Source organism: Eptatretus burgeri, chromosome 1 (assembly GCF_056783735.1).
Source record: "Eptatretus burgeri isolate ZD-2024b chromosome 1, Ebu_testis_v1, whole genome shotgun sequence".
NCBI classification, from domain to species: domain Eukaryota; kingdom Metazoa; phylum Chordata; class Myxini; order Myxiniformes; family Myxinidae; genus Eptatretus; species Eptatretus burgeri.
Window position 1 is genome coordinate 74,973,885 of NC_140961.1, and position 24,919 is coordinate 74,998,803.

The following is a 24,919-nucleotide window of genomic DNA, read 5'->3' on the forward strand; positions in this document are numbered from 1 at the left end:
CATCAGAGGGATGATGAGTTAATTCAGTTGCTCCCAAAGAATGGCTGTGCAAGCCAAAGATTGAGAAAGAAAATGGTATGCTGTCATCTCCAAATCCCAAACAGGGTAAAATATTGCCTGACGAAGTGAAATCCGCTGTAACCGAATTTTACCGAAGTGATGAAGTGAGCCGAATAATGCCGGGAAAAAAAAGGACTGTGTGGTGGTCAGGAATGAACATGGAAAAGACAAAATTCAAAAGCGCCTGGTACTAAACAATCTCAAGGAACTGTTTCAGAAATTCAAAAAGAAGAACCCTGGCTTGAAAGTTGGATTCGCTAAGTTCGCCATGCTCCGTCCCTCCGAGTGTGCCCTGGCCGGTTCAGGCGGTACACACAGTGTATGTGTATGTACGATATATCAAAATGTGAAACTCATGATGTTTGGTTCTAAAATGCCACAGATAGTCGAACTTCCTCACTATCATCATGTGATAGCTCGCATAGTTTGTAACCCAGCACAACCGGCATGTTATTTCAGAACTTGTGAAAGTTGCCCATCAATTGAAGACTTCAAAACCGAGCTACTGAGTGCTTATGAACTAGAGGATATTGATGAAATTCAGTTTAAACGGTGGACATCCACCGACAGATCTGAACTGAGCTCCATGGTCCTGCCTTTGGAACAATTCATTAATCAATTCTGTGAACGCGTGGTGAAATTAGTGAGACACGTCTTCATTGCCAAGGCCCAATCTCAGTTTCTGAAAAATAAGAAAGACGAAATCGGTGAAGGAGAATTTGTCATTATTGGAGACTTCTCAGAGAAGTATTCGTTTGTCGTACAGGATGCGGCCCAAGGATTCCATTGGAACTGCTCTCAAGCGACAATTCACCCCTGGGTTTACGATTTCAAATCGGACGATGGCAAATTAAACCACGATTCGTTCACGATTATATCAGAATGCAATACTCACGACGTTGTCCCAGTCCACCTCTTCCAAAGAATGCTCATTGAACACTTGAAATCTAGCTTTGGAAATGTAAAGAAACTTTACTATTTCTCAGAAGGTTGCGCTGGCCAATATAAGAATTGCAAAGCCTTCATAAACCAATGTCGTCACAAATCAGAGTATGGTATTGACGCAGAATGGCATTTTTTTGCCACAAGTCATGGCAAGGGCCCTTCAGATGGCATGGGAGGTACAGTCAAACGAGAAGTAACACGTGAGAGCCTGTGTAGACCTTACGCCAGTCAAATTATTTCTCCTAAAGATATTTTTTTGCCTTTGCTGAAAATGGTTTGAATGAAATGAAGTTCGGTTACGGGATCCAAGAGGCGTATGACGAGGAAGAACGAAATCTGGAAGAAAGGTTAAAAACGGCCAAAACCATAGCTGGAACTCAAAAAAACTTTATGCTTTCATCCCTATCTCTGAAACTGCTCTTCAAGTACACGAATTCAGCCTTAGCGAGGAACACCGTATCGAAGTAGCTATTTCAAAATCTACACCAACTTTTAACGGGAAACTCTCAGGTTATGTCACAGTGCACCAAGATGGAAAATGGTGGCTTGCCTGCATCATGGAAGCCTTTCAGGACACTCATGAAGTGAAAGTGAATTTTCTTCATCCAAACGGGCCCGCAAATAGCTCCTTTTTTCCTGACATTGAAGATCACTGCATTTTAGACATTTCTAATAAACTTCTTTCCGTGGAACCAAAAAACTGCTGCAGGTAGAACCTACACAATCAGTAAAAAAGAAACACAGCTGTCAAATAAAACACTGGTTGGCAAAAAATCTTGACTATAATATGCTAGGAAAAACTCTTACTCATACTAGTATCACTTCCAGTTCCTGCATGTGCATGTGAAAATTTTATGTACAATACTGTATACTGATAAAGTGTATTGGAAATCTTGTGTCCAAATATTGTGCTATGTATTGTGGGTCCAGCACCCGAGTCCCCGAACAAAAAACTATCATCACACTTGAACCCATCGAGATCCCATTTTCATTTATGCTGAGGTGTTGGAGGAAATGAGGTGTGTTCAAAAAGTATCCAACCTTAATTTTTCATGCGTAAACAAATGAAGCTAGGGAGGCGTGGTTTGGTGCATGTATGTAGGCGATCCTAATTCGTATGCGTGAATATTTTCCCACCTGCAGAAGCTGTCAGTCGCCGACGAGTGAGGAAGTGTAAGTGAGCGCCGTCGGATTTTCGTTTTTGACAAAATGATGGAAAAACTTGAACAACGCTACTGCATCAAATTTTGTGTAAAGCTTGGCGATTCCCAAGTGGAAACGATCCGCAAGATTCAACAGGCCTTCGGGAATGAAGCAATGGGCACCACACAGACAAAAGAGTGGTACAACCGCTTCAAAGATGGTCGCACATCAGTGGAAAGTGAAGCACGTTCTGGAAGGCCCTCAACATCCCGAAATGAGATTGTAATTGACCAAGTGAGGACCCTGCTGATGCAGGATCGTTGAATCACGATCAGAGAACTTGCAGACGAGGCGGGCATCAGTATTGGATCCGTTCATTCCATTGTGACTGAGGATTTGGGCTTAAGGAGAATCTCAGCGAAGTTCGTGCCAAAGCTGCTAACGATCGAGCAGAAGCAACTCCGTTTGGAGATCGCACAGGACATGCTGGAGACTGTGAACAGCGATCCCAACTTCAACACAGTGATCACTGGCGATGAGACCACAGTGATCCGTCATTTTATTAAAAACGAAAATCCGACGGCACTCACTTACACTTCCTCACTCATCGGCGGTCTGTCCGCGATTGACAGCTTCTGCAGGCGGAAAAAATATTCACGCATACGGATTAGGATCGCCTACATACGTGCACCAAACCACGCCTCCCGAGCTCATTTGTTTACGCACGAAAAATTAAGGTTGGATACTTTTTGAACACACCTCGTATGAAGGGGTATTATCACAAAAAAAAAAAATAATAATAATAATAATAATAATAATAATAATCGGGACCATCGCTTTGGCTGGGGAGCAGGAGCCCAAGGTCAAAGGGCACCCCAAACTACAACTTTTTGAATTACTGTTTGAATGACTTTACTTTACGCGATTCGAAAGATCTCGCTATTATGAGCATTTTGATACCAAGATCAGCCAAATCGGACCACTACAACCTGTGATTATGGCCTCTGGAAGATTCTGGGGCAGCCGGGGGCGCCCAAATTTGGGGGGGCCCCTAAAATGGGCCCACAGGTCTAAATGTTGGTATTTTGAGTTTTCACCCAAGTGAATAAATGACCAACATGTGGGGAGAAAATGATGTATTAGTGTCGGGAAGGTGTGTACACTTGACATGGAATGCCCCTATTTCTTTATACAAACCCTGGTTTTCGCTGAACATATCGTTATGATTATGGGGTTAGATGAACTGATTTTATAGTACAGATAGGATTCCATAGTGTAGCATGGTCCGTGGACGGGTAGAAGCACCTCAATGCAAATAAGTCAGGGAATCTGTCTGCTTAAGTGTTACGAGTCACCACGCGAAGGGTGGTGTGGTGTAAATTAGCTGAGGGAGTAAAAATAAGTTCCCCTGTACATGATTACCTTCTGTGATTTTCCCTATGTTTTTATATTCCAAGCCAGGCCCACAGAAGAAGCCCCGCCTTCCCGGGTTTGGAGGAGAGGATGACACACCCCGGGGGCAGAGGACAGAGACGGTGATAAAAAGAGGAGGGTTGAAGGCGCAGCGTGTTTAGCAAGGGGGCTTCGGAGACAGCAGACCGAGCCGGGCAGGCCGCACGCCTGGAGCGACCGAGCCGGGCAGACCGCACGCCTGGAGCGACCGAGCCGGGCAGACCGCACGCCTGGAGCGACCGAGCCGGGCAGACCGCACGCCTGGAGCGACCGAGCCGGGCAGACCGCACGCCTGGAGCGACCGAGCCGGGCAGACCGCACGCCTGGAGCGACCGAGCCGGGCAGACCGCACGCCTGGAGCGACCGAGCCGGGCAGACCGCACGCCTGGAGCGACCGAGCCGGGCAGACCGCACGCCTGGAGCGACCGAGCCGGGCAGACCGCACGCCTGGAGCGACCGAGCCGGGCAGACCGCACGCCTGGAGCGACCGAGCCGGGCAGACCGCACGCCTGGAGCGACCGAGCCGGGCAGACCGCACGCCTGGAGCGACCGAGCCGGGCAGACCGCACGCCTGGAGCGACCGAGCCGGGCAGACCGCACGCCTGGAGCGACCGAGCCGGGCAGACCGCACGCCTGGAGCGACCGAGCCGGGCAGACCGCACGCCTGGAGCGACCGAGCCGGGCAGGCCGCACGCCTGGAGCGACCGAGCCGGGCAGGCCGCACGCCTGGAGCGACCGAGCCGGGCAGGCCGCACGCCTGGAGCGACCGAGCCGGGCAGGCCGCACGCCTGGAGCGACCGAGCAGGGGAGGCCGCACGCCTGGAGCGACCGAGCAGGGGAGACCGCACGCCTGGAGCGATCGAGGAGGTGCTGGCCAGATTTGCGGATGTAGTGTGTGGTACAAAAAAGCTAGTACAAATTGTACAAAATAACAGGAATCACCGGTGATTCGCCAGCCGGGCAGGTAAGGCAGTATTGTGTACCCGCCCAGCACAAAAGTTAGGCGCCATTGGCGACCGTTAATTTGCACCCCTGGCAAGAGTGTTGGGAAGAACTTTCCGAACAATATTTGATTTCCATTGTCGAAGGAATGCCATGAGTATGTTCGTCGTTATATCTGCAAAAGTGGCTACTTTGATGAATCAAAAATTTCGATTAAATTTTGCTCAACAAAACGATTCCATGATTATCTGCAATTGTTTATTTGTTCTGTGCTTTAATTTCAGAATACATTGAAACATTAAACTGCTTAAATTTCAGTAAAAACTGGAAAAATGGGGGTGTTCTAAAACTTTTGACCGGTAGTGCAAATATTTGTGTTTCATTGAATGTATTCCCTTTTAAAGAAACCACATTTCCTGTCTTTGTTGTGGGGTTCACGGATCAAACCCCCTCGTGCTGTCCTTCCTCCAGAAATCAACTTTCCGTTCCATTCCAAGTACTCCTTTCTCCATCCGCTATTGCCCTCACTGGTCTCTGTTGTCTTCCCCCATACAGCAGTGTTGCCATCCGCCGTACCCTTCGAGCGCACGCTGAAATCCATGCCAATGAGCGTGTCCGTTTCTGAGGAATAAAGACCGCTTGACCGTTCCTGGAAGTTGGTCGGTGTTAACTGCTTGGCTACAATGAATTTAGGCAGTGGGATTCGAACCCTAGCACCCCTGCGACAACTGTCAGGAGCGGGATTCGAACCCGGCCACAACCACAACAATATTATACTTGCAACAATGTGAAAGCATGAGGCTGATGCGTTATAATTATGTTACATGCGCTCGCAACATGATGATTTCTGGCACCAGTAATGTTGTGATTTCTGGTTCCGGTACTTTGTGATATTATGTAAATATGTTACTCTGTCTAAAATGTTGACTCTTCTGACCCTTACAACGTATAATGTGAAATCAGAATGAAGGATCGATATGTAGACACAAAAAAAAAAAAAATGAAGTTTCTAGGCCTTTTAGATTCTGAGATATGGGGTTAGAAATATGGCCACCATGTTTTAAAATGTTGAACACAGTTGTTGGAGACAATGAACAATGCTTTTTTGAACTCTCTTGCAACAATAAATTATATGTAGACACCAAATTGAAGGTTCCAGGCCTTTTAGTTTCCAAGATATGGGATATCACTCTGGTACACATTGACCACAGAAAATGGCTGCCGCAACCTCTCATAACTTCGTCAAAAATGATCTGATTTACTTCAAACTAAGCTTATAGTGAACCTTATTCCATTTGTCACTTATAATCCTACCCATTCCTACAGTGAAAAATGCATATTTGTGAAGAGCGGTAGGGTCCGACGTTTTGGGGGTCATGGTCATCGGTCAAAATTACATATTTTCCATTATAAATCAAAAAAGGTTAGGAATATGCGTGTTTACTATGGAAGACATATATCAAGTCCTTTATTGGCTTTCATTTGACCTTACGTGACCTTGAAAGGTCAAAATCATTTTACAGTCATAACTTCATCAAAAATGGTTTAATTGACTTCAAACCAAGACTAAAATATTCCTTATAATCAACATTCAGGTTAAGGATGTATCAAATTTAAATTTGATCCCCAAAATAAAACTTTATGCCTTAAATGGGCAGGATTTGTTGTGCCTGGCACCACTTGTTTTTACTATTTTCTACATTGTAGAATAACGGTGAAGGCATCAAAACTATGAAATAACACATATGGACTTATGTAGAAACCAAAAAAGTATGAAACAAATTAAAATACATTTTATATTTTAGATTCTTCAAAGTAGCCACCCTTTGCCTTGATGACAGCTTTGCACACTCTTGGCATTCTCTCAACCAGCTTCATGAGGTAGTCACCTGGAATGCTTTTCCATTAACAGGTGTGCCTTGTTAAAAGTTAATTTGTGGAATTTCCTTCCTTCTTAATGCGTTTGAGCCAATCAGTTGTGTTGTGACAAGGGAGGGTTGGTATCCAGTAAATAGCCCGATTTGGTAAAAGACCATTATTTTGTCTGTACTGTAGTAATTCATATTATGGCAAGAACAACTCAACGAAGCAAAGAGAAACGACAGTCCATCATCACTTTAAGACATGAAGGTCAGTCAATCCGGAAAATTTCAAGAACTTTGAAAGTTTTTTTTCAAGCACAGTCGCAAAAACCATCAAGTGCTATGATTAAACTGGCTCTCATGAGGACCGCCTCAGGAAAGGAAGACCGAGAGTTACCTCGATTGCAGAGGATAAGTTTATTAGAACTACCAGCCTCAGAAATCACCAATTAATTGCACCTCAGATTGCAGCCCAAGTAAATGCTTCACAGAGTTCAAGTAACAGACATCTCAACATCAACTGTTCAGAGGAGACTGTGTGAATCAGGCCTTCATGGTCGAATTGATGCAAAGAAACCACTGCTGAAGGAGATCAATAAGAAGAGACTTGCTTGGGCCAAGAAACGAGTAATGGATATGAGACCGGTGGAAATCTGTCCTTTGGTCTGATGAGTCCAAATTTTAGATTTTTGTTTCCAACTGCCATGTCTGAGACACAGAGAAGGTGAACGGATGATCTCTGCATGTGTGGTTCCCACCATGAAGCATGGAGGAGAAGGTATGATGGTGTGGGTGTGCTTTGCTGGTGACACTGTCGGCAATTTATTTAGAATTCAAGGCACACTTAACCAGCATGGCTACCACAGCATTCTGCAGCGATATGTCATCCCATCTGGTTTATGCTTAGTGGGACCATCATTTGTTTTTCAACAGGACAATGACTCAAAACACACCTCCAGGCTGTGTAAAGGCTATTTGACCAAGAAGGAGAGTGATGGATTGCTGCATCAGATGACTTGGCCTCCACAATGACCCAAACTAAACACAATTGAGATGGTTTGGGATGAGTTGGACCACAGAGTGAAGGAAAGGCAGCCAACAAGCGCTCAGCATATGTGGGAAATCCTTCAAGACTGTTGGAAAAGCATTCCAGGTGACTACCTCATGAAGCTGGTTGAGAGAATGCCAAGAGTGTGAAAAGCTGTCATCAAGGCAAAGGGTGGCTACTTTTAAGAATCGAAAATATAAAATATACTTTGATTTGTGAAACATATTTTGGTTACTACATAGTTTGAAGTCTTCACTATTTTTTTTTTACAATGTAGAAAAGAGTAAAAATAAAGAAAAACCCTTGAATGAGTCGGTGTGTCCAAACTTGTGACTGGTACTGTATATATTAACAATCAAACTATCCAACAATCCACCTCTCCGGAAGAGCAGCAGTCCATGGAACTCGAGGCATCTATCTGATTTAACGTTTTATGGGAGGATACATCACCAAACAAGCATGAAGGGCTAGTCACCATCTGAGAATTCCCCAATAAAGCAAAGGTACTCCTGAGCCACACCAAGCTTATGGTATACAAAGCTCTCATATGTACTGATCTCCATGGAGACAGGCTCACTCTGGGCTAGTCCTCCTCCTCCTCCTCCTCCTCCTCTTGAAGCAGTCAAAAACCAGGCATTCCCCATCATTGAAATCAAAGCAGGTGGCAGAATCCAAAGGACTGACCTTCTCATTCTGGCAGCAAGTTGGTGGGCTCTATTTTATACAAGCTTGCATCTGGCCTGGATCTTCCTGCCCCATACTATTTCAGTCCTCCCCAAGCCACCCAAGGTATCGTGCATTTCTCAAGAAACCCTCACCTGCTCACCCTCCAAACATTTAATATGGGTATCCTCCTGCATTCATTTGTCCTGTTTTCCCCAAATGTGAAATCCATCCATCCAATGGGACCATACTCTGTGCAGAGCGTTGGTGCTGCCTGAGCAGTCTCCTTGACTATTGGGTACTACACTGGACAGATCGCCATTCCGACACAGGATGCCAGCAAGCCGGCACTCATTTTTGCCACCCTTGGAAGGATGACAGGCAGTCAACCCTCCCTGGTATTAATTTGAACAGCCGAGGGGGATTTAAACTTAGGATCCTCAATTCCCAAGTCCACCACCCTAACCATTAAGCCAACACCATACATATTGTGGAATAGTCTCTCCCACATTTCAGTCTTTCAAAAGTGCTGCATATAAATACCTCATGGGCTCACACTGCACATCCACATATGCCCATTATTTCTCTCTCCAGACCAATATTACTCCTGCCTTCATTGTGCATGCCCACCACCCCTCTCAATATCTCTTGGTAGTTTGTAAACCTGCTACCTTTTGTTATTTACCTCTGACATGAACAGAGGCTGTTGTATTTTTTTAAATTAAGAAATTTTTTAAAAAGTAAATAAAGATATCGATAAGGTAGATGCAACTTTAATATGGAATCGGCAAAGCCTCGAAGCGAACGTAGAATTCTTCTTACATTCGCGTCTTAAATATATATATCAAATTAAAGTCTTTTTGCTATGAAAAAATAAATATTACCTTAACATTACCTTCACAACAACAACTACACCGCCTAGAACAGGATCTCATCTGAAAAAAATAAAATGCCTCAACATTACCTTCACAACGACAACTACACCACCTAGAACATGATCTCATATAAAAAAATTAATACTCGATTGAAGGTAGAATTCTTCTTACATTCGCTTCTGACTTTACCTACAACTTGTTCACAACTGTATACCTAATTTCCGGTTACTTCGGCCTGGATTCGGGATCAGCGATCAAATCATGTAAATCACGATTAAAAATTATTTTTTGATGATGCGGGAGATATCTTTATTAAAATCAGTGGAGGAAATATACACCATGTCTGATATTATTTGGGTCTTTCATGTCTCCGACGATACCTTTATCTCCCGGCATGCATCATTCCCCATGACAAAAACCAGAAACAAAAAATAACCAGAAGCAAAAAAACAAAAAACACGGAAGCAAAAGGGTCATAGCCAACCACATGGATTCCAAATTGCTATGGTATTGTGTTGTCGTTTCCTCTTCTCGCATGTGCACGCGTGAAGTAATATTCACAAGATAGAAATAAAACCCAATCGTGTATGTACACCGCACAGCGTTTAAAAACAACTGGAAGCAAAAGGGTCATAGCCACGACACGGATTCCAAATCGTCAGGGGTATTGTGTTGTTGTTGTCGTTTCCTATTCTCTCATGTGCACGCGTTAAGTATGAAGCTCAATGTGTTCGCTATAAATGCAAATATATTGGAAAGGGGGTGGGGGGAGGGGGTGATTTTTTTTTTTTTTTTTTTAAATCAAGAAAAGCCGTGCATAAAATTAATGTATGAAATCTCAAAGAAAACCATGGCAAAATTAAAAAAAAATAAAAAAATGTTTTTTTTTTTTTAATTCAAAGGGAGCTGGAGAAAGTAGATTTACTATTGATGGCCTCTACTGAGAGAAGAGCAACTGTGGGACAATTGTACGTTCTGGCATTTGCACATCAATGGATTTAATGGAAAAAGCAATCTAGTAATAAACAATTTGCAATCAAAAAGTTAATGCACTTCTTATAACCAAATTGTATATCTAAAGTCATACCTTTACAAGTTTGACAAAGGTTAAATATAAGGTGGCACCATTCATGCACAATTTCTGATGAAAGTGAAGCCAGTTTCTCCCCTATCCCCCACCTCTGAAACAATAAACCCCAATAATCATCATGCACATTCCTTCTATGAGTATTAAATGGACTCAACTGATAAACATGGAAGTACGAGTGCAGACAGTTTGAATACCTCAGCAAGCAAAGAACACTGGTGGGTGTAGTTGCTTGGCAGTAACCATAACGATGCTGACCTGCATCACCCGTGAGCGCAAAAGTGAAGCTGTTTCCAGGAGGGGTCAGCCTACGAGTTAGACACCAGAGAGGTTTCATCATGCAGTGCTCAGCTAGTTTACATAATCAAAGGCAAACAATCAGATTATTTAAAATTATATATATATAGAAATAAATATATGCTGCAATAAAACAATTATTTTTTTTTTGTCAATTTTGAATCGGCTTGACAACCGATATGCTCTTTCACTTTGGAATTTGAGCACGTGTTAATTCATACAAGCGGCCGGCGCACGAATCAATTCACATAATGTTTGCAACTAAAAAGTAAGAAGCAGATAGCACAAGGACAGCTCATCAATAGATTAGCCAAATTTTAATGTGGTACAATCAATGTCTATTACTGGAGAATCAATGTAGCCTTGAACATGCACACAGAACCGTCGTTTGCAGCTACAGCTACGGTCACTGCCTTTGCTAACATAAAGCAAGAAGGAAAAATGATGGCTTCGACCCTGCTGTGATTCACCATGAAAACAAGCAAAATGGATACACATGTTCACATTTCCATTTAAGCATGCATAATTCAATGCAAAGAATGACCAAGCTTTGAAATAACTGATTTTTTTTCTTTCCTTTTTAAGCAAACTCGTCTTCAAAAAGCACAGCTTACAGATCCACCAAAATCTGTAAATTTACAGAGAAAGTTAACTGAAATATTGAATCTATTTCTTGCAATTTGAAAAAAAGAAGAATGTGAAAACGACAGTATTACACAACAAAGAAGTATCAGCATTTTTGAAGTTTTGGCCCTAAATAATCAACACCTGATCCGAAAACATCACTTAAACAAGTCCAACATAATCTATGGAAGCTTTTCCCTTTTGGGTGGGTAAGAAGAAGAGGCGCAGGTCCACGATTTGGGGGTAGAACCTACCGCATGGCCACACTGATTGGAGAAATCGAGGCAAAGCGCCTTTGGCCCACACTGCTTGGAAGCTATGGAAACCAATGACCCAGGGTTGGCACCACCCATAGGCAGAAGCTGCAGTAATGATGGTGCCTTCAGGTCAAGGCAGGAGGCTATAAAGGTACTATTTTACCAATCATGAGACTGCTCCCTTTGGAGTCGCTCCTGGACACTGGCAACATTCCAGCTGAGATGTTCTGCCCTCATGAACTTCCTGTATTCAACACGGGGCTTTGTACTGCTACTTTCGACACTCATCCGGTTCAGTGTGAATAGTTGTGTGTGGGCCCATAGTCAGGGTTAGTTTCCTTATTGTCAGGTATAGTGTTTATTAGCCTCACCACTAAGGGGTTGCAAGACTGCCAATTGTTATTCTAACTGAGTTATTGTATGTATATATATATATATATATATATATATATATATATATATATATATATATATATATATATTGTTACGGATCCGGGGTGGCTGGATTCTCACCCGACTGTTGGCGCCACCCTCACCACCGCAGTCTCCGGGGTTTATAACGCTGGCTGGCTCGGCCCAGGCCTCGGGTCACGCGTCTTCAATCGCGATACCAACGTACCCCTGGACCTTACCAGTTGGGGAAATAGACCCCTGTTGCAGACTGGTTTTGTCAGATGCTGAGCGTTTTCTGCCAGTCTGTAACCATTTTGGTTTTATATACCAATCGAACGGATCGTTCCTCGACGCGACACAAATTAATCCATAGCGGCAACTTCATACGAATCAGCCAGATTTATTGGGGAACATCGGGGAACACAACACCAGCAAAATATTCACGACTGCTTTTTATCAATCTATAACCCTTTCTTAACTAGGGAACTACGGATTACGGGTTTTGAGGGGGTCCCTACCGAGATATACCTTAAACAACATGCAGACAAGACAGACAGCATGCAGACAAGACAGAGTACTTGGTGATGTTTCATGGACGAGAGGAAAGTGTCAAAAGCACGAATGTCGCTCGTAACAAGCGGATGTCCACGGATTTGAGCCCCCAAGTTCAAGCACGCCGCGTGGCAAGATGGCGCTCACCCTCCTTTTTTGCACCGCACACGGCCTCCGCGCGCTCACACCCCGCGCAAGGTCGACGGCACAAGACCGCCAGATCGACGGTGGGCTCCAGCTGGTTTCTCACAAGGTCCAGCATACCAGTCCAGGCCTGGCCGGTTCACCAGACAAGGCCAAATCTGGGTGCCGGGCTCTGACAGGCTGGGTCCATGGGATTCCAAAACGTCAGAGCCGTGAAGTGAGTCGGGACAGTCAGAGGCTCCGTCGTTTGACGCAGGTGGAACCTGTCGATCACCTCCTGTCGAAGCAGACTCCAGACTCACACAGCAGCCAGGTCCTCTCAGTTATTTTCCACCTTTTCCTTTCCTTCTCACCTCGAAGCCCGAGCACGCCTCAAAAACGACTGTTCCCCCAAACTGAACTACTCCAAGGAGGTCTCCATTCGCTGCCCACCGGCTCCTCCCCTTTTCGAAGCCAACAAACTCCTCCCCTTAGTTTCACTTCCTCTTTTTGTCCACTCCCTCTCAGCCGACTGGGCGGGGCCTCGTCCGGAGAGAGGAAAGAAGAAGAAGCCCTCGGCACACCACCACTGCACAAACAAATAACAGCCTGTGACACCTCCCGACACACATGTAACGTCCATTTTACCGAACAGCCTGGCTAAACATGCATTTAATGGGGGATCTGAGCTAATCCTATATTTAGTAGCATACCAAGGGTCATTTCCACAACAATATATATATATATATATATATATATATATATATATATATATATATATATATATATATATATATATATATATATATATACATATACATCACACACACACAATAAATGTAACCTGCTTCTACATTTAGTACACTGTGCTTTGCGGATTCGCGGATTTTCTGACCTGCTTCTACATTTGCGGCCCGATGCTTCACACATTCAAGGGCGTATTCACTAAACTTTTGATTTACCTTCATGAATCACGAACCGCCAGGAAACTACCCCTTTCCCCCATTGAAACAATGCCCCTACATTTTTCAGGAACGTATTTCCCACAAATGTTGAGGTCCAACATATTATATATATATATATATATATATATATATATATATATATATATATATATATATATATATATATATATATATATATATATATATATATACATACACACATACACTTTTTTTCCCCCAGTTTAAAATTATTTTCTCTGCAACCACTTGTCCAATCGATGTAAAACTAAATATTGGACTCCCCCCCCCCCCATGGAGAACATTTTATTGCCAACTCTGATGTCATAGGTATTGGATGAAAGAAAAAAAAATTGGACATCTCCAAAACCACTCAACAATTTTTTTTGAAACTTGGCATATGTCAAACTCCCCGTTGGTTTTTACAGGATGATAAAGATGACATCCACCAGTGCAGTTGTATACCAGCCATAATTGGTCGAATCTAAATCCTTATCCAAAAAAATCTGAAAATTTATATCTGATCTACGATACAGTGAGTGAAGAACTGAATTAATGATGTCAGTCACGTGGTGTGGGGGCCATATTGGATTAAAAGGAAGAACAAAAACAAACAACTCCATAACCACTGAAGAGCAATGCGAAACTTCATAGGGAATACAATTATAATTTTTTTCATTAGTCTTCAGACACAATTTAGCTTAAAGGTACAAAAATGTGATCAAATATCCTAACTAGAAGGGCACTTGGTGGAGCGCATACCTCCACCACAATTAGGCCCAATACATTTTTGAAATAACATGCTATACATCGTTTTTGGCACTTTCAATGGTGATGCATCACAAAAAAAAAAAAAAAAAATCATTCTCGTATACGGATCTGAAATCAAATCAATTCAATTCATCCTTATCACACACCCAACCTGTCCACAACTTTTTGAGATATCCTGCACACAGACAAAAAGGGTTGAAAACATAACCTCCTTCCACCTTCGGTGCCGGACGTAATAATCAATAAAACTATGGATAATGGCAATGTATGCGACATAATAGGGTGCACGGATAATATGGGTATATGGGCCATAATTGCAGCGTGGTCAGTTTATAATGGTGTTTTTGTTCAGAATGAGTGCGCAAGGTGAGACGATGTGCTCATTGAGTGACATTCCAGTTTGTAGTGCATTCTTTCTGGCATTCTGTCTCATTCATTCTGTCCTGCGTCAAATAAATTATCTTTAAGGCTAAGTGTACTCAGTGTTCCCACCATCTTTCCCACATTGACGATTCCGCTTATTGATGGATAATTGCTCAATTACAACTGATGGTTTTAGTCTGTATTTGGAGCAGGAGACAATGTAATCCACTCAGCTTCACCTGGTCCAAATTTCGTCTTTGGCTGGGTATCCATGTGATTAGTTCCCAGCATATGCAGCTAAAGTCTTCAAAATTGCTTGTGGTTATGGGTGGGCTGTAAACGAAATAACAGTTTTGGAGGTGGAAACAACAAAATTTGGGCAGAAACAATCAACCGACAATTTCTCCCAACAGTTCTGCTCCTCAGATATACACCTCAATATACTGTGCTTTCACCTTTTAAACTGCACAAATCACTCCAGCCTGTAAAAGTGCCATACAATACAAAAAGATAGTCTGCAAGTTCAAATAATAATGCATATTTGAGACCAATACAATTGCCATCTTCAAACCTGGTGATGGCTTAGTGGTTCGGGTGGTGGCTTGGGATCCTCGGGGTCCTGAGTTCGAGCCCCGTTGGCCACTGAATCAACACCAGGGGGGTTGACTCAGCCTGTCATCCTTCCGAGGTCGGCAAAATCAGCACCAGTGTACTGGTAATTATCCCTGCGTGTCGAAGGCGACTAAAGGGTTGGGGTCAGGAAGGGCATCCGGCCATAAAAATATTTCCACAAGAAGGGAACCATGATTGGTGCCCGCAAAAGCTAAACCCTGCTCAGGGAAAAATGGCTTTAAAATGGTATGATGATTACAATTGCCATCTTCGTTTGGTTACATCTACAAAAGCGTACATCGATGAAGACCAGTTCGGCGTCGATAAAGGTTGTTCTACCAAAGAGGCAATCGGCAGGAATGTGCATTAATAAATAATGCTTGGAACCTCATGGTCCAATTGACCATGAAAAGGCCTCTGCCAAAGCTAACGGAACCTAGCATATGGACTTACTGACAGGGATTGGAATAGATTGAAAAGACTGGCACCTTGTTAAATGGGACATGAGACAAACAGCAGTTGAGAGATAGAAATGAGGTGATGGGTCCAGAAACAGGTGGACAGTGAATTGGTCAATACTGCCCAGTATCACCAGTCCTTTTCAATGTACATACTGAAGCAATCATGAGGAAATCTATTGAGGACATGGATGCAGAGGTGAGAGTTGGAAGCAAGATGGTTAAATCAATCAGGTCCATCCATCCATTCGGACCAGATTCTGTACAGAGCGTTGGTGCTGCCGTGTTGGCCTCCTGGGCTATTGTGCATAACCCTGGACGGGTCAACACTGACGCAGGATACTCGAATGGCTCAATCATTCCAGTAAGTTGGTACTCATTTTGTCAACCTCAGAAGGATAACAGGCCGAGTGAACCCCACCTGGTATTAATTCAACAGCCGAGCAGGATTTGAATTCAGGACCCTATGATCCCAATCCCAACACCCTAGCCATTAAGCCAACACCAGGCATAATCAATCAGGTGTCGGTGACCTATCTATTCAGTGTCGGTGCCCAAAAGGGAATCAAATTGTCCCCTCCGAAGCAAGAGGGATGACAAATCGACAATAATAAACCTTTATGGTCATGAGTATCTCTAGACATCAAGGCAGGCTATTCCAAAGGAAGATCAACATTAAATAATTGGAGCAAGTGTCCAGCTTCAAGTATCTTACAAGTATCAAAGAAATACAGATGAAAATTGGCGTGGGAAAGGTGGCCTTCAAAAAAGTAGATGCTCATCAGCAAGACCAATCTGCAATTAAGTGAATGACTTGCCAATACTTGTGTGGTGCATAGTTCTGCATACATCCAAGACGTGGACATTAAGGAAAGACGATATCAAGAAGTTGGAGGCTTTTGAAATGTGGATATGGAGAAGAATGTAAAAGATGAGCTGGACAGACAAATGAAGGTGTTTGTTGCAAGTAGTTGGTGAAACAAATAGCACAGTCAGTCATATACACAGAAGACCAAAGATCCATTTGGGACAGATGAGGGGGAAGGTCATTTTGAAGACAAAAATCAAATGGAAACTAATAGGAAAGACGACGAGGAAGACATCGGAGAATACTGGACACAGAGGAAAACACCTACAATGTATCAAAAAGAAGTAGATGCCGAAGAAGCCAAAGGGCCTGCACTCGGTCAAATACAAGGAAGAAGAAAAAGAAAATAACAAAGGTGCCTTTCAATGCCCTCCACACTACAGGGCTAGTCATGTTCATGAGCAGAACATCTTTCCACTCAGTTGAGCCTCAAAACATATTACAGAGGGGGCAAAGTGAGAATCTGGACATTTCTTGCACTAAAAGACACGTTTTCGAGAGACAGCATCTCCATTGGGCCTTTGGTTATGTCAGTGTCAATCAAAATAGTTTCATCCCCAGGCAATGGTGGAGGAGGAGGAGATTGGGACTATACTCTGTGCAGAGCGTTGGTGCTGCTTAAGCAGTCTCCTTGGTTATTGGGCACAGTCCTGGATGGGTCGCCACTCCGACACAGTATACCAGCATGCTGGCACTCATTTTTGCCGACTTCGGAAGGATGACAGGTCGAGTTAACCCCACCTGGTATTAATTCAACAGCTGAGCAGGATTTTAACTCAGGACCCTAGGATCCAAAGCCCACCACCCGAACCATTAAGCCAACACCAGACCATGGTGACAGCTTCATGTAACATAGGTCACAGAGAGTTCTGTTGATGAGCCCATTGCAATTTGGCGACAATTATACAGAGACGCAAGAAACGCTTACATGTATACAAGCTAAACAATTTCCACTTGCTTTTGGCAGCCGAGGTCATGCGCCATTCAACTGGGAAAACTCCCTGCCACCATCATTGGTGCTGTGTCTCAATGAAAAGATAGTCCATTTGAGAACATCAACTGATGTGGAAAGGCATAAAATCATGGCAGCACAATTTAGTGACAAATCCTGAGTCGTTTCACCAACAAATCCCCAAACTTACAATCATGTTTCTATCGCCGTCAACCATACCTCTTACTTGCAGATTTAATGTTTCCTCCCATCCCCTCTCTCCTTCGGATCCAATGTGGCCCCACTATTAATACATTGCCTTTTTAGGTTTTGTCCACGTGCTCTTCCACAATACTCAATTTTATATCCATTTAAAAGTAATATTCAGTTGTAGCACTTAAATGTTTGCGTCAGTAAAAGTAAATCCAGTCTGATATAAAAGACTAAACCACAGAAAGGTGGCAACATCGTTGCAATGCTCCGAAATACTCGCTTGGTCTGCTTTCAGAAGTGATAGAAACAAGAAGCTATTGCAACTACAACACACTTTATTCTGATAATCAGTATTTTGTCATGTATTGGTGACTTGCACAAAGGTGGTATTCTGAACAAAGATGGATGAACATGCATATGCTGCATTCAAAGTCAAATTGAACGAGTTTCCAAATGGATGCAAGTGGCTATACAGGTTGGCCGATTTGGGAGTGGTGTGCAGAATTCAACTCTGATGGAACAAAATCTTTTTCTTGCTTTGGTTTTATCAAAATGGTGCATAAAAAGTGCCATTTAACTTATCAAAATTGGTTATAAATAGTATTTCAAGGATAGGCTACTTATTACCTCCACCACCAAAGGTGGAAGGAGGTTATGTTTTCACCGCTGGCTGTCTGTTTGTTTGTGTGCAGGATATCTCAAAACGTCGTGGACAGATGATTCGGATGAAATTTGGTGGCCCAGTTGGGTGTGTGACAAGGATGAGCTGATTAGATTTTAGTGAAGATCCAGATCTGGATCCAACTACTGGAATTTTTTTAAGTGATTCTTCACCATTGAGATAGAGGGCCAAAAACGAAATAGAGCATGATATTTCAAAAATGTATTGGGCACCGATATGTTCTTGTGGATCAGGCATTGCGTGGCGGAGGTTTGCGCTCTAATGAGTGCCCTTCCAGTTATTACCAACTGTCGTATCACCATTATAAAGTCCAACTTCCAATGTTGCTTTGCTTAACACTCCCTGACATTGTCTCATAAATCAATTTAATCTTTTCCCACCCCAATCCCAAGAACATTATACAACCTGCTTGTATCGAATGGGAAGCAGAACTTGGGCACAGCATTCAGAACTTCCTGCAGTGAGAAACAGGTGTCAATAAAATAAAAATTTCACTTAAAGTCTTCCAACTTCTGACTAAAACCAGAAATAAATTTTCAAATCCTGTTATTAGTATTAACCAAATTCAATCAGCCAACATAGCAAGCAGTTCCCCACCTGATCACTGTAATCTGGAGGATACTTCCACAGTACTTGAGATTCTGAAAGGCAGACACACCCAAAAATAAAATCTCACACACACAACAAAGTATGGGAAAAGGCCATTTAGCTCATCTTGCACACACCAAACCACCTGGTAACATGTGCACCATTGTTGGTGTGGTGGTGGTGGTAGGAGTAACAGCCAAGAAAAGGGTGAAAATTTGGGGGTGAGAGGCAGGGGAAGGGAGACATCATGTGGTAAAAGTAAATAAATTTAAAACCCAATTTATTAACAAAAAACAAAAAGTAAGTTCTACATTTACAATGTCTAGACATGACATCCTAAAATTAAACTAAACATGTGTGTATGTGTGTATGTGTGTATGTGTGTATGTGTGTATGTGTGTATGTGTGTATGTGTGTATGTGTGTATGTGTGTATGTGTGTATGTGTGTATGTGTGTATGTGTGTATGTGTGTATGTGTGTATGTGTGTATGTGTGTATGTGTGTATGTGTGTATGTGTGTATGTGTGTATGTGTGTATGTGTGTATGTGTGTATGTGTGTATGTGTGTATGTGTGTATGTGTGTATGTGTGTATGTGTGTATGTGTGTGTGTGTGTGTGTGTGTGTGTGTGTGTGTGTGTGTGTGTGTGTGTGTGTGTGTGTGTGTGTGTGTGTGTGTGTGTGTGTGTGTGTGTGTGTGTGTGTGTGTGTGTGTGTGTGTGTGTGTGTGTGTGTGTGTGTGTGTGTGTGTGTGTGTGTGTGTGTGTGTGTGTGTGTGTGTGTGTGTGTGTGTGTGTGTGTGTGTGTGTGTGTGTGTGTGTGTGTGTGTGTGTGTGTGTGTGTACCTGTCCCAGCATAAATTAAGATTTGAGAAGATATAATGGGAAAACTCTGCCATCTGCTTTTGTAAGATTGCTTGTCTCTTGCCACATCCCACAAATTCCTTGCTATCCCCTGCTGTACATAAAATAAACCCCATTCAATGTGCCACATACCTTTCCTCGCTTGATTGTAAATAAATGCTTTGTATAGAAATGGTCCCAGCTCGTTTTCATGTTTTCTCCCATTGGTCCAGCATGGCTTGCACCCTCGTTTATCCAGGACGTTATTCCCAAGCAATCCGTTTCCCAGCCGGTACGCGTTTGGCAGTTCCGCTCGGCTGCATCTTATCTGATAAGGTGATCCGGTTTGAGCAAGTGCATACCGAGAACATGTCCCCTGGCAATTAGATCATGTGACCTTGAGGTAAACAGTATTAGACGGAGGACCACAAGTAACGTGGTCGAGTTATTGGCGTTCACGGTCAATTAGCTACCCGGCACATCAAAGTTATGAGTGTCCAGCGGTCTGTGATTCCGGAGTCTGGTGGTAACCCAAGGTAGTTCACCCCTTGTGGTCTTCGGAACACACACACACACACACACACACACACACACACACACACACACACACACACACACACACACACACACACACACACACACACACACACACACACACACACACACACACACACACACACACACCAGCAAAAGAAAGCTGCATAAAGCAATCAAAAAAACCCCACGCAAGGCAAGTCCTTTGCTGTTCAAATACCATCTGAGGTGCGTTCTGTTAGCAAGCAGCTTGCCATCATTTGCTAAGCTAGCTCGTGTGTATCAACAGCTTTGCAAACTGCTTGCCAAGTCACTTCGCTTGGCAAGTGGAGCAAGCAATCAAGGGATCAAAAGCTGGGGTGTGTTCCATGAGCAAGCAGCTTCTATCACTTTCCATATCAACACTTTGCAAGCCGTTCGACAAATGGAGCACGGGAGTGAGAGGGGCTTTATAAGGTGAGCGAAAAGGGGATACAAGTTAGGTGGGACAAGTCTGACTGTTGCTGTAGTCAGATTCAAAGCACTCACTTCTTCTTTCGGCTAGCTCCCGTTAGGGGTCGCCACAGTGGATCAACCGTCTCCATTTCGCTCTATCCTCCACATCTTCCATTGACACTCCAACCACCCGCATGTCCGCCCTCACCGTATCCATGAACCTCTTCTTTGGCCTTCCTCTTCTCCTCTTGCCTGGCGGCTCCATCTTCAACATCCTTCTCCCGATATACTCCCCTTCCCTCCTGTGCACATGTCCAAACCATCTCAATCTTACCTCTCTCACTTTGTCTCCAAACTGTCCTACCTGTGCTGTCCCTCTAATATACTCATTTCTTATCCTGTCCATCCTTGTCACTCCCAACAAGAATCGCAGCATCTTTAACTCTGCCACCTCTAGCTCCACTTCCTGTCTTTTTGTTAGCGCCACCGCCTCCAAACCATACAACATAGCTGGTCTCACTACCGTCTTATATACTTTCCCCTTCACTCTTGCAGCTACCCTTCTGTCACAAATCACTCCTGCAACTCTTCTCCAACCACTCAATCCTGCCTGCACTCTCTTTTTCACTCCCACACTCTCCATTACTTTGGACAGTTGATCCCAAGTATTTAAACCCATCCACCTTCCCCAACTCAACTCCTTGCAACTGCACCATACCACTACCCTCCCTCTCATTTACGCACATGTACTCCATCTGACTATCATTCCCCTTCTCTCCAGTGCGTACCTCCACCTCTCGAGGCTCGCCTCAGCCTGCTCCCTACAGATCATGATGTCATCCGCGAACATCATAGTCCATGGAGACTCCAGTCTGATCCCGTCCGTCAACCTGTCAATCACCATTGCAAACAGGAAAGGGCTCAGAGTGGATCCTTAGTGCAATCCCACTTTTACCTTAAACCGGTCCGTCATTCCTACCGCACACCTCACCGCTGTCACACTGTCCTCATACATATCCTGCACGATCCTCACATACTTCTCCACCACTCCCGACTTCCTCATACAATGCCACAACTCCTCTCTTGGCACCCTATCATAAGCTTTCTTCAAATCCACAAAACACACAATGGAACTCCTTCTGGCCTTCCCTATACTTCTCCATCAACATTCTCAAAGCAAACATCGCATCAGTGGTGCTCTTTCCTGGCATAAACCCATATTGCTGCTCACAGATCGTCACACCTCTCCTCTCAACCGAGCTTCCACTACTCTTTCCCACAACTTCATGGTGTGGCTTAACAACTTTATCCCTCTGTAATTTCCACAGCTCTGCACATCACCCTTATTCTTGAAAATCGGAACCAGTACACTTAATCTCCACTCCTCCAGCATCCTCTCACTTTCCAAGACTTTATTAAACAATCTGGTTAACAACCCCACTGCCATCTCTCCTAAACACTTCCATGCCTCCACTGGTATACCATCTGGGCCAACCGCCTTTCCACTTTTCATCCTCTTCATAGCAGTCCTCACTTCATCCTTGCTGATCCACCCCACTTCCAGATTCACTATCTCCACCTCTTCCAACTTTCTCTCTCTCTCATTTTCTTCATTCATCAGCTCCTCAAAGTACTCCATCCACCTTCTCAACACACTCTCCTCGCTCGTCAGCACATTCCCATTTGCATCCTTCATCACCCTAACCTGCAGCACATCCTTCCCAGCTCGGTCCCTCTGTCTTGCCAATCGGTATAAATCCTTTTCCCCTTCTTTTGTATCCAACTTCTCATACAGCTCGTCATATGCCTTTGCCACCTCTCTTTTTGCCTTTCGACGCCACTCCTTGTACTCCTGCCTACTTTCTTCATCTCTCTGACGATCCCACTTCTTTTTCGCCAACCCCTTCTTCCTTATATTTTCCTGTACTTCCTCATTCCACCACCAAGTCTCCTTATCTTCCTTCCTCTGTCCAGATGTCACACCAAGTACCTTCCTAGCTATCTCCCTCACCACTTCTGCTGTAGTTGCCCAATCATCCCACCCATCTTTACCACCATCCAACGCCTGTCTCACCTCCTCCATAAATTTCACACAACAGTCTTCCTCCTTCAGCTTCCACCATCTGGTCCTTGGTTCAGCCCTCACTCTCTTCCTCAACCTCACCTCTAAAGTCATCCTACAGACCACCAATCAATGCTGTCGAGCTGCACTCTCCCCTGCCACCACCTTACAGTCACTAATCTCTTTAAGGTTGCATCTCCTGCTTAAGATGTAATCCACCTGTGTGCACTTTCCTCCACTCTTGCATGTGACCCTGTGTTTCTACTTTTTCTTGAAATACTTATTTACAACTGAAATTTCCATTCTTTTTGCAAACTCTACCACCATTTCCCTTCCACATTTCTCTTGTTGAGACCGTACTTACCCATCATCTCCTCATCCTCTTAATTCCCTTCCCCAACATGCCCATTGAAATCTGCTCCAATCACCACTCTTTCATCCTTGGATACACTCTCCACCACTTCATTGAACTCACTCCAGAAATCTTCTTTATATTCCATCTCACACCCCATATGTGGGGCATATGCACTGATGACATTCATCATCACCCCTTCAATTTCCAACTTCACACTCATCACTCGGTCAGACACTCTCCTCACCTCCAATACCCTCTTGACATGATCTTCCTTCAGGATTACCCCGACACCATTTCTCCTCCCATTCACACCATGGTAGAACAGTTTGAAAGCACCTCCAATGCTCCGAGCCTTACTCCCCATCCACTTGGTCTCTTGTACACACAGTATGTCCACCTTTCTTCTCTCCATCATATCAACCAACTCTTGCCCTTTGCCAGTTATCGTCCCAACATTCAGAGTTCCAACTCTCACCTCCACACTTCTACCCTTCCCCCTCTCCCACTGCCTCCGGACTCGCCTTCCCCGTCTCCTTCTCCTCCTTCACCCAGCAGTAGCACAATTTCCACTGGTACCCTGCTGACCACCGGTACGAGTGGCGGTCGTTGGTAACCCGGGCCTCGACCGATCCGGTATGGAAATTCGTTTTGTTGTCCGCATAATGATTTGGCATAGGTTTTTACGCCGGATGCCCTTCCTGAAGCAACCCTGGTCGCCTCTTACGACACACAGGGATATGGTACACCTATTCTAACCGGGGCATACACCGGGCCCAGTAAAACTGGCACTCATTTCGCCGACCTCGGAAGGATGACAGGCTGAGTCAACCCCCTGGTGTTAATTCAGCAGCCAACGCGGCTTGAACTCAAGACACCGGGATCCCAAGCCGCCACCCTAACCACTAAGCCAACACCAGGCTTTGGTTTATTTATATATATATATATATATATATATATATATATATATATATATATATATACATACATACATATACATATATTAATTCAGTGTCCCAGCAGGACTTGAACTCAGGACCTTTTGGGTCCCAAGCTACTGCCCTAACCACTGTGCCAACACCAGGCTGAGATTCAAAGCACTACTACAACCAATGAAATGTTCCGTGGCATACCTCTTGTGTATTTAAATACAGTATACAATAAAAAGCCATTCATGTGTGCGTGCATGTTTCCGTCTGTGGAAAGTTACACGACGTACTTGCATCTCTTTTACATACCGTTTGAAGTCAGCTGCACTGGAACTACATCTATTAGAACATACCTTTTAAACATTTAGACCACTCAAGAATTTACATGCTTTCGAACCATTTGTCCCCCACCTACATCGTCAGACGCTTTGGACCTCTACACCCCTTAAGAGACTCAAGACATTTATACCCGATAATCCGACATTGGAACACACCCTTTTGACGTTTAGAACCTGCAATACACTTTAAGACCCTTTGGATCCTTCAGACACACACACCACACAGATATCATGCGTCTTCTTGCAACATACAGACGACAACTTTTTCAGCAAGTAATGCGCAAACTCGACCCACCCAGAGTGTGGCTACTCAGCCGGTATCATTGAAACATGCATTTCATACTTTAATTTTTACTCTACTTTTCACCACAATTCTTCAAGATCTACAAAGATGACAGTAGCCATCCCCAAAATAGACAGTGGTGGGGTCAAGCAATCGATTTTACAGGAGGCTCCTCCTTCTGACACCCCATTTATTTATTTATTTATTTATTTATTTATTTTTCCCTCTTCCTCATCCTCTCCAGCCACTGCGAAACACAATCAATTCGTTTCAGAAAGTCGTCACAAGACGATCAAGTAAAACCAACAAAGACGGCTGGGACAACATTCAATTTGAGTACCAGGATAGCATCGTTTGTATCCATGGAGACCGC

The 24,919-nt window shown here is 43.8% G+C and overlaps 1 protein-coding gene across 4 annotated transcripts in view; it reads right to left on the reverse strand.

Moving 5' to 3' along the window:
• LOC147034766 (DENN domain-containing protein 1B-like) overlaps positions 1-24,919 on the reverse strand; it is a 75,209-nt gene that overhangs the window by 46,435 nt on the left and 3,855 nt on the right. For 2 of the 4 annotated variants that reach the window (XM_085888535.1, XM_085888525.1), the window contains exons 3-5: positions 18,781-18,824; positions 18,589-18,638; positions 10,236-10,385 (exon numbers count right to left, since the gene is read on the reverse strand). In XM_085888535.1, the coding sequence (XP_085744661.1) occupies positions 10,236-10,385; positions 18,589-18,638; positions 18,781-18,824 (244 nt within the window). The remainder of the gene's footprint in view (positions 1-10,235; positions 10,386-18,588; positions 18,639-18,780; positions 18,825-24,919) is intronic. The other 2 variants (XM_085888540.1, XM_085888550.1) reach the window with 2 other exon arrangements.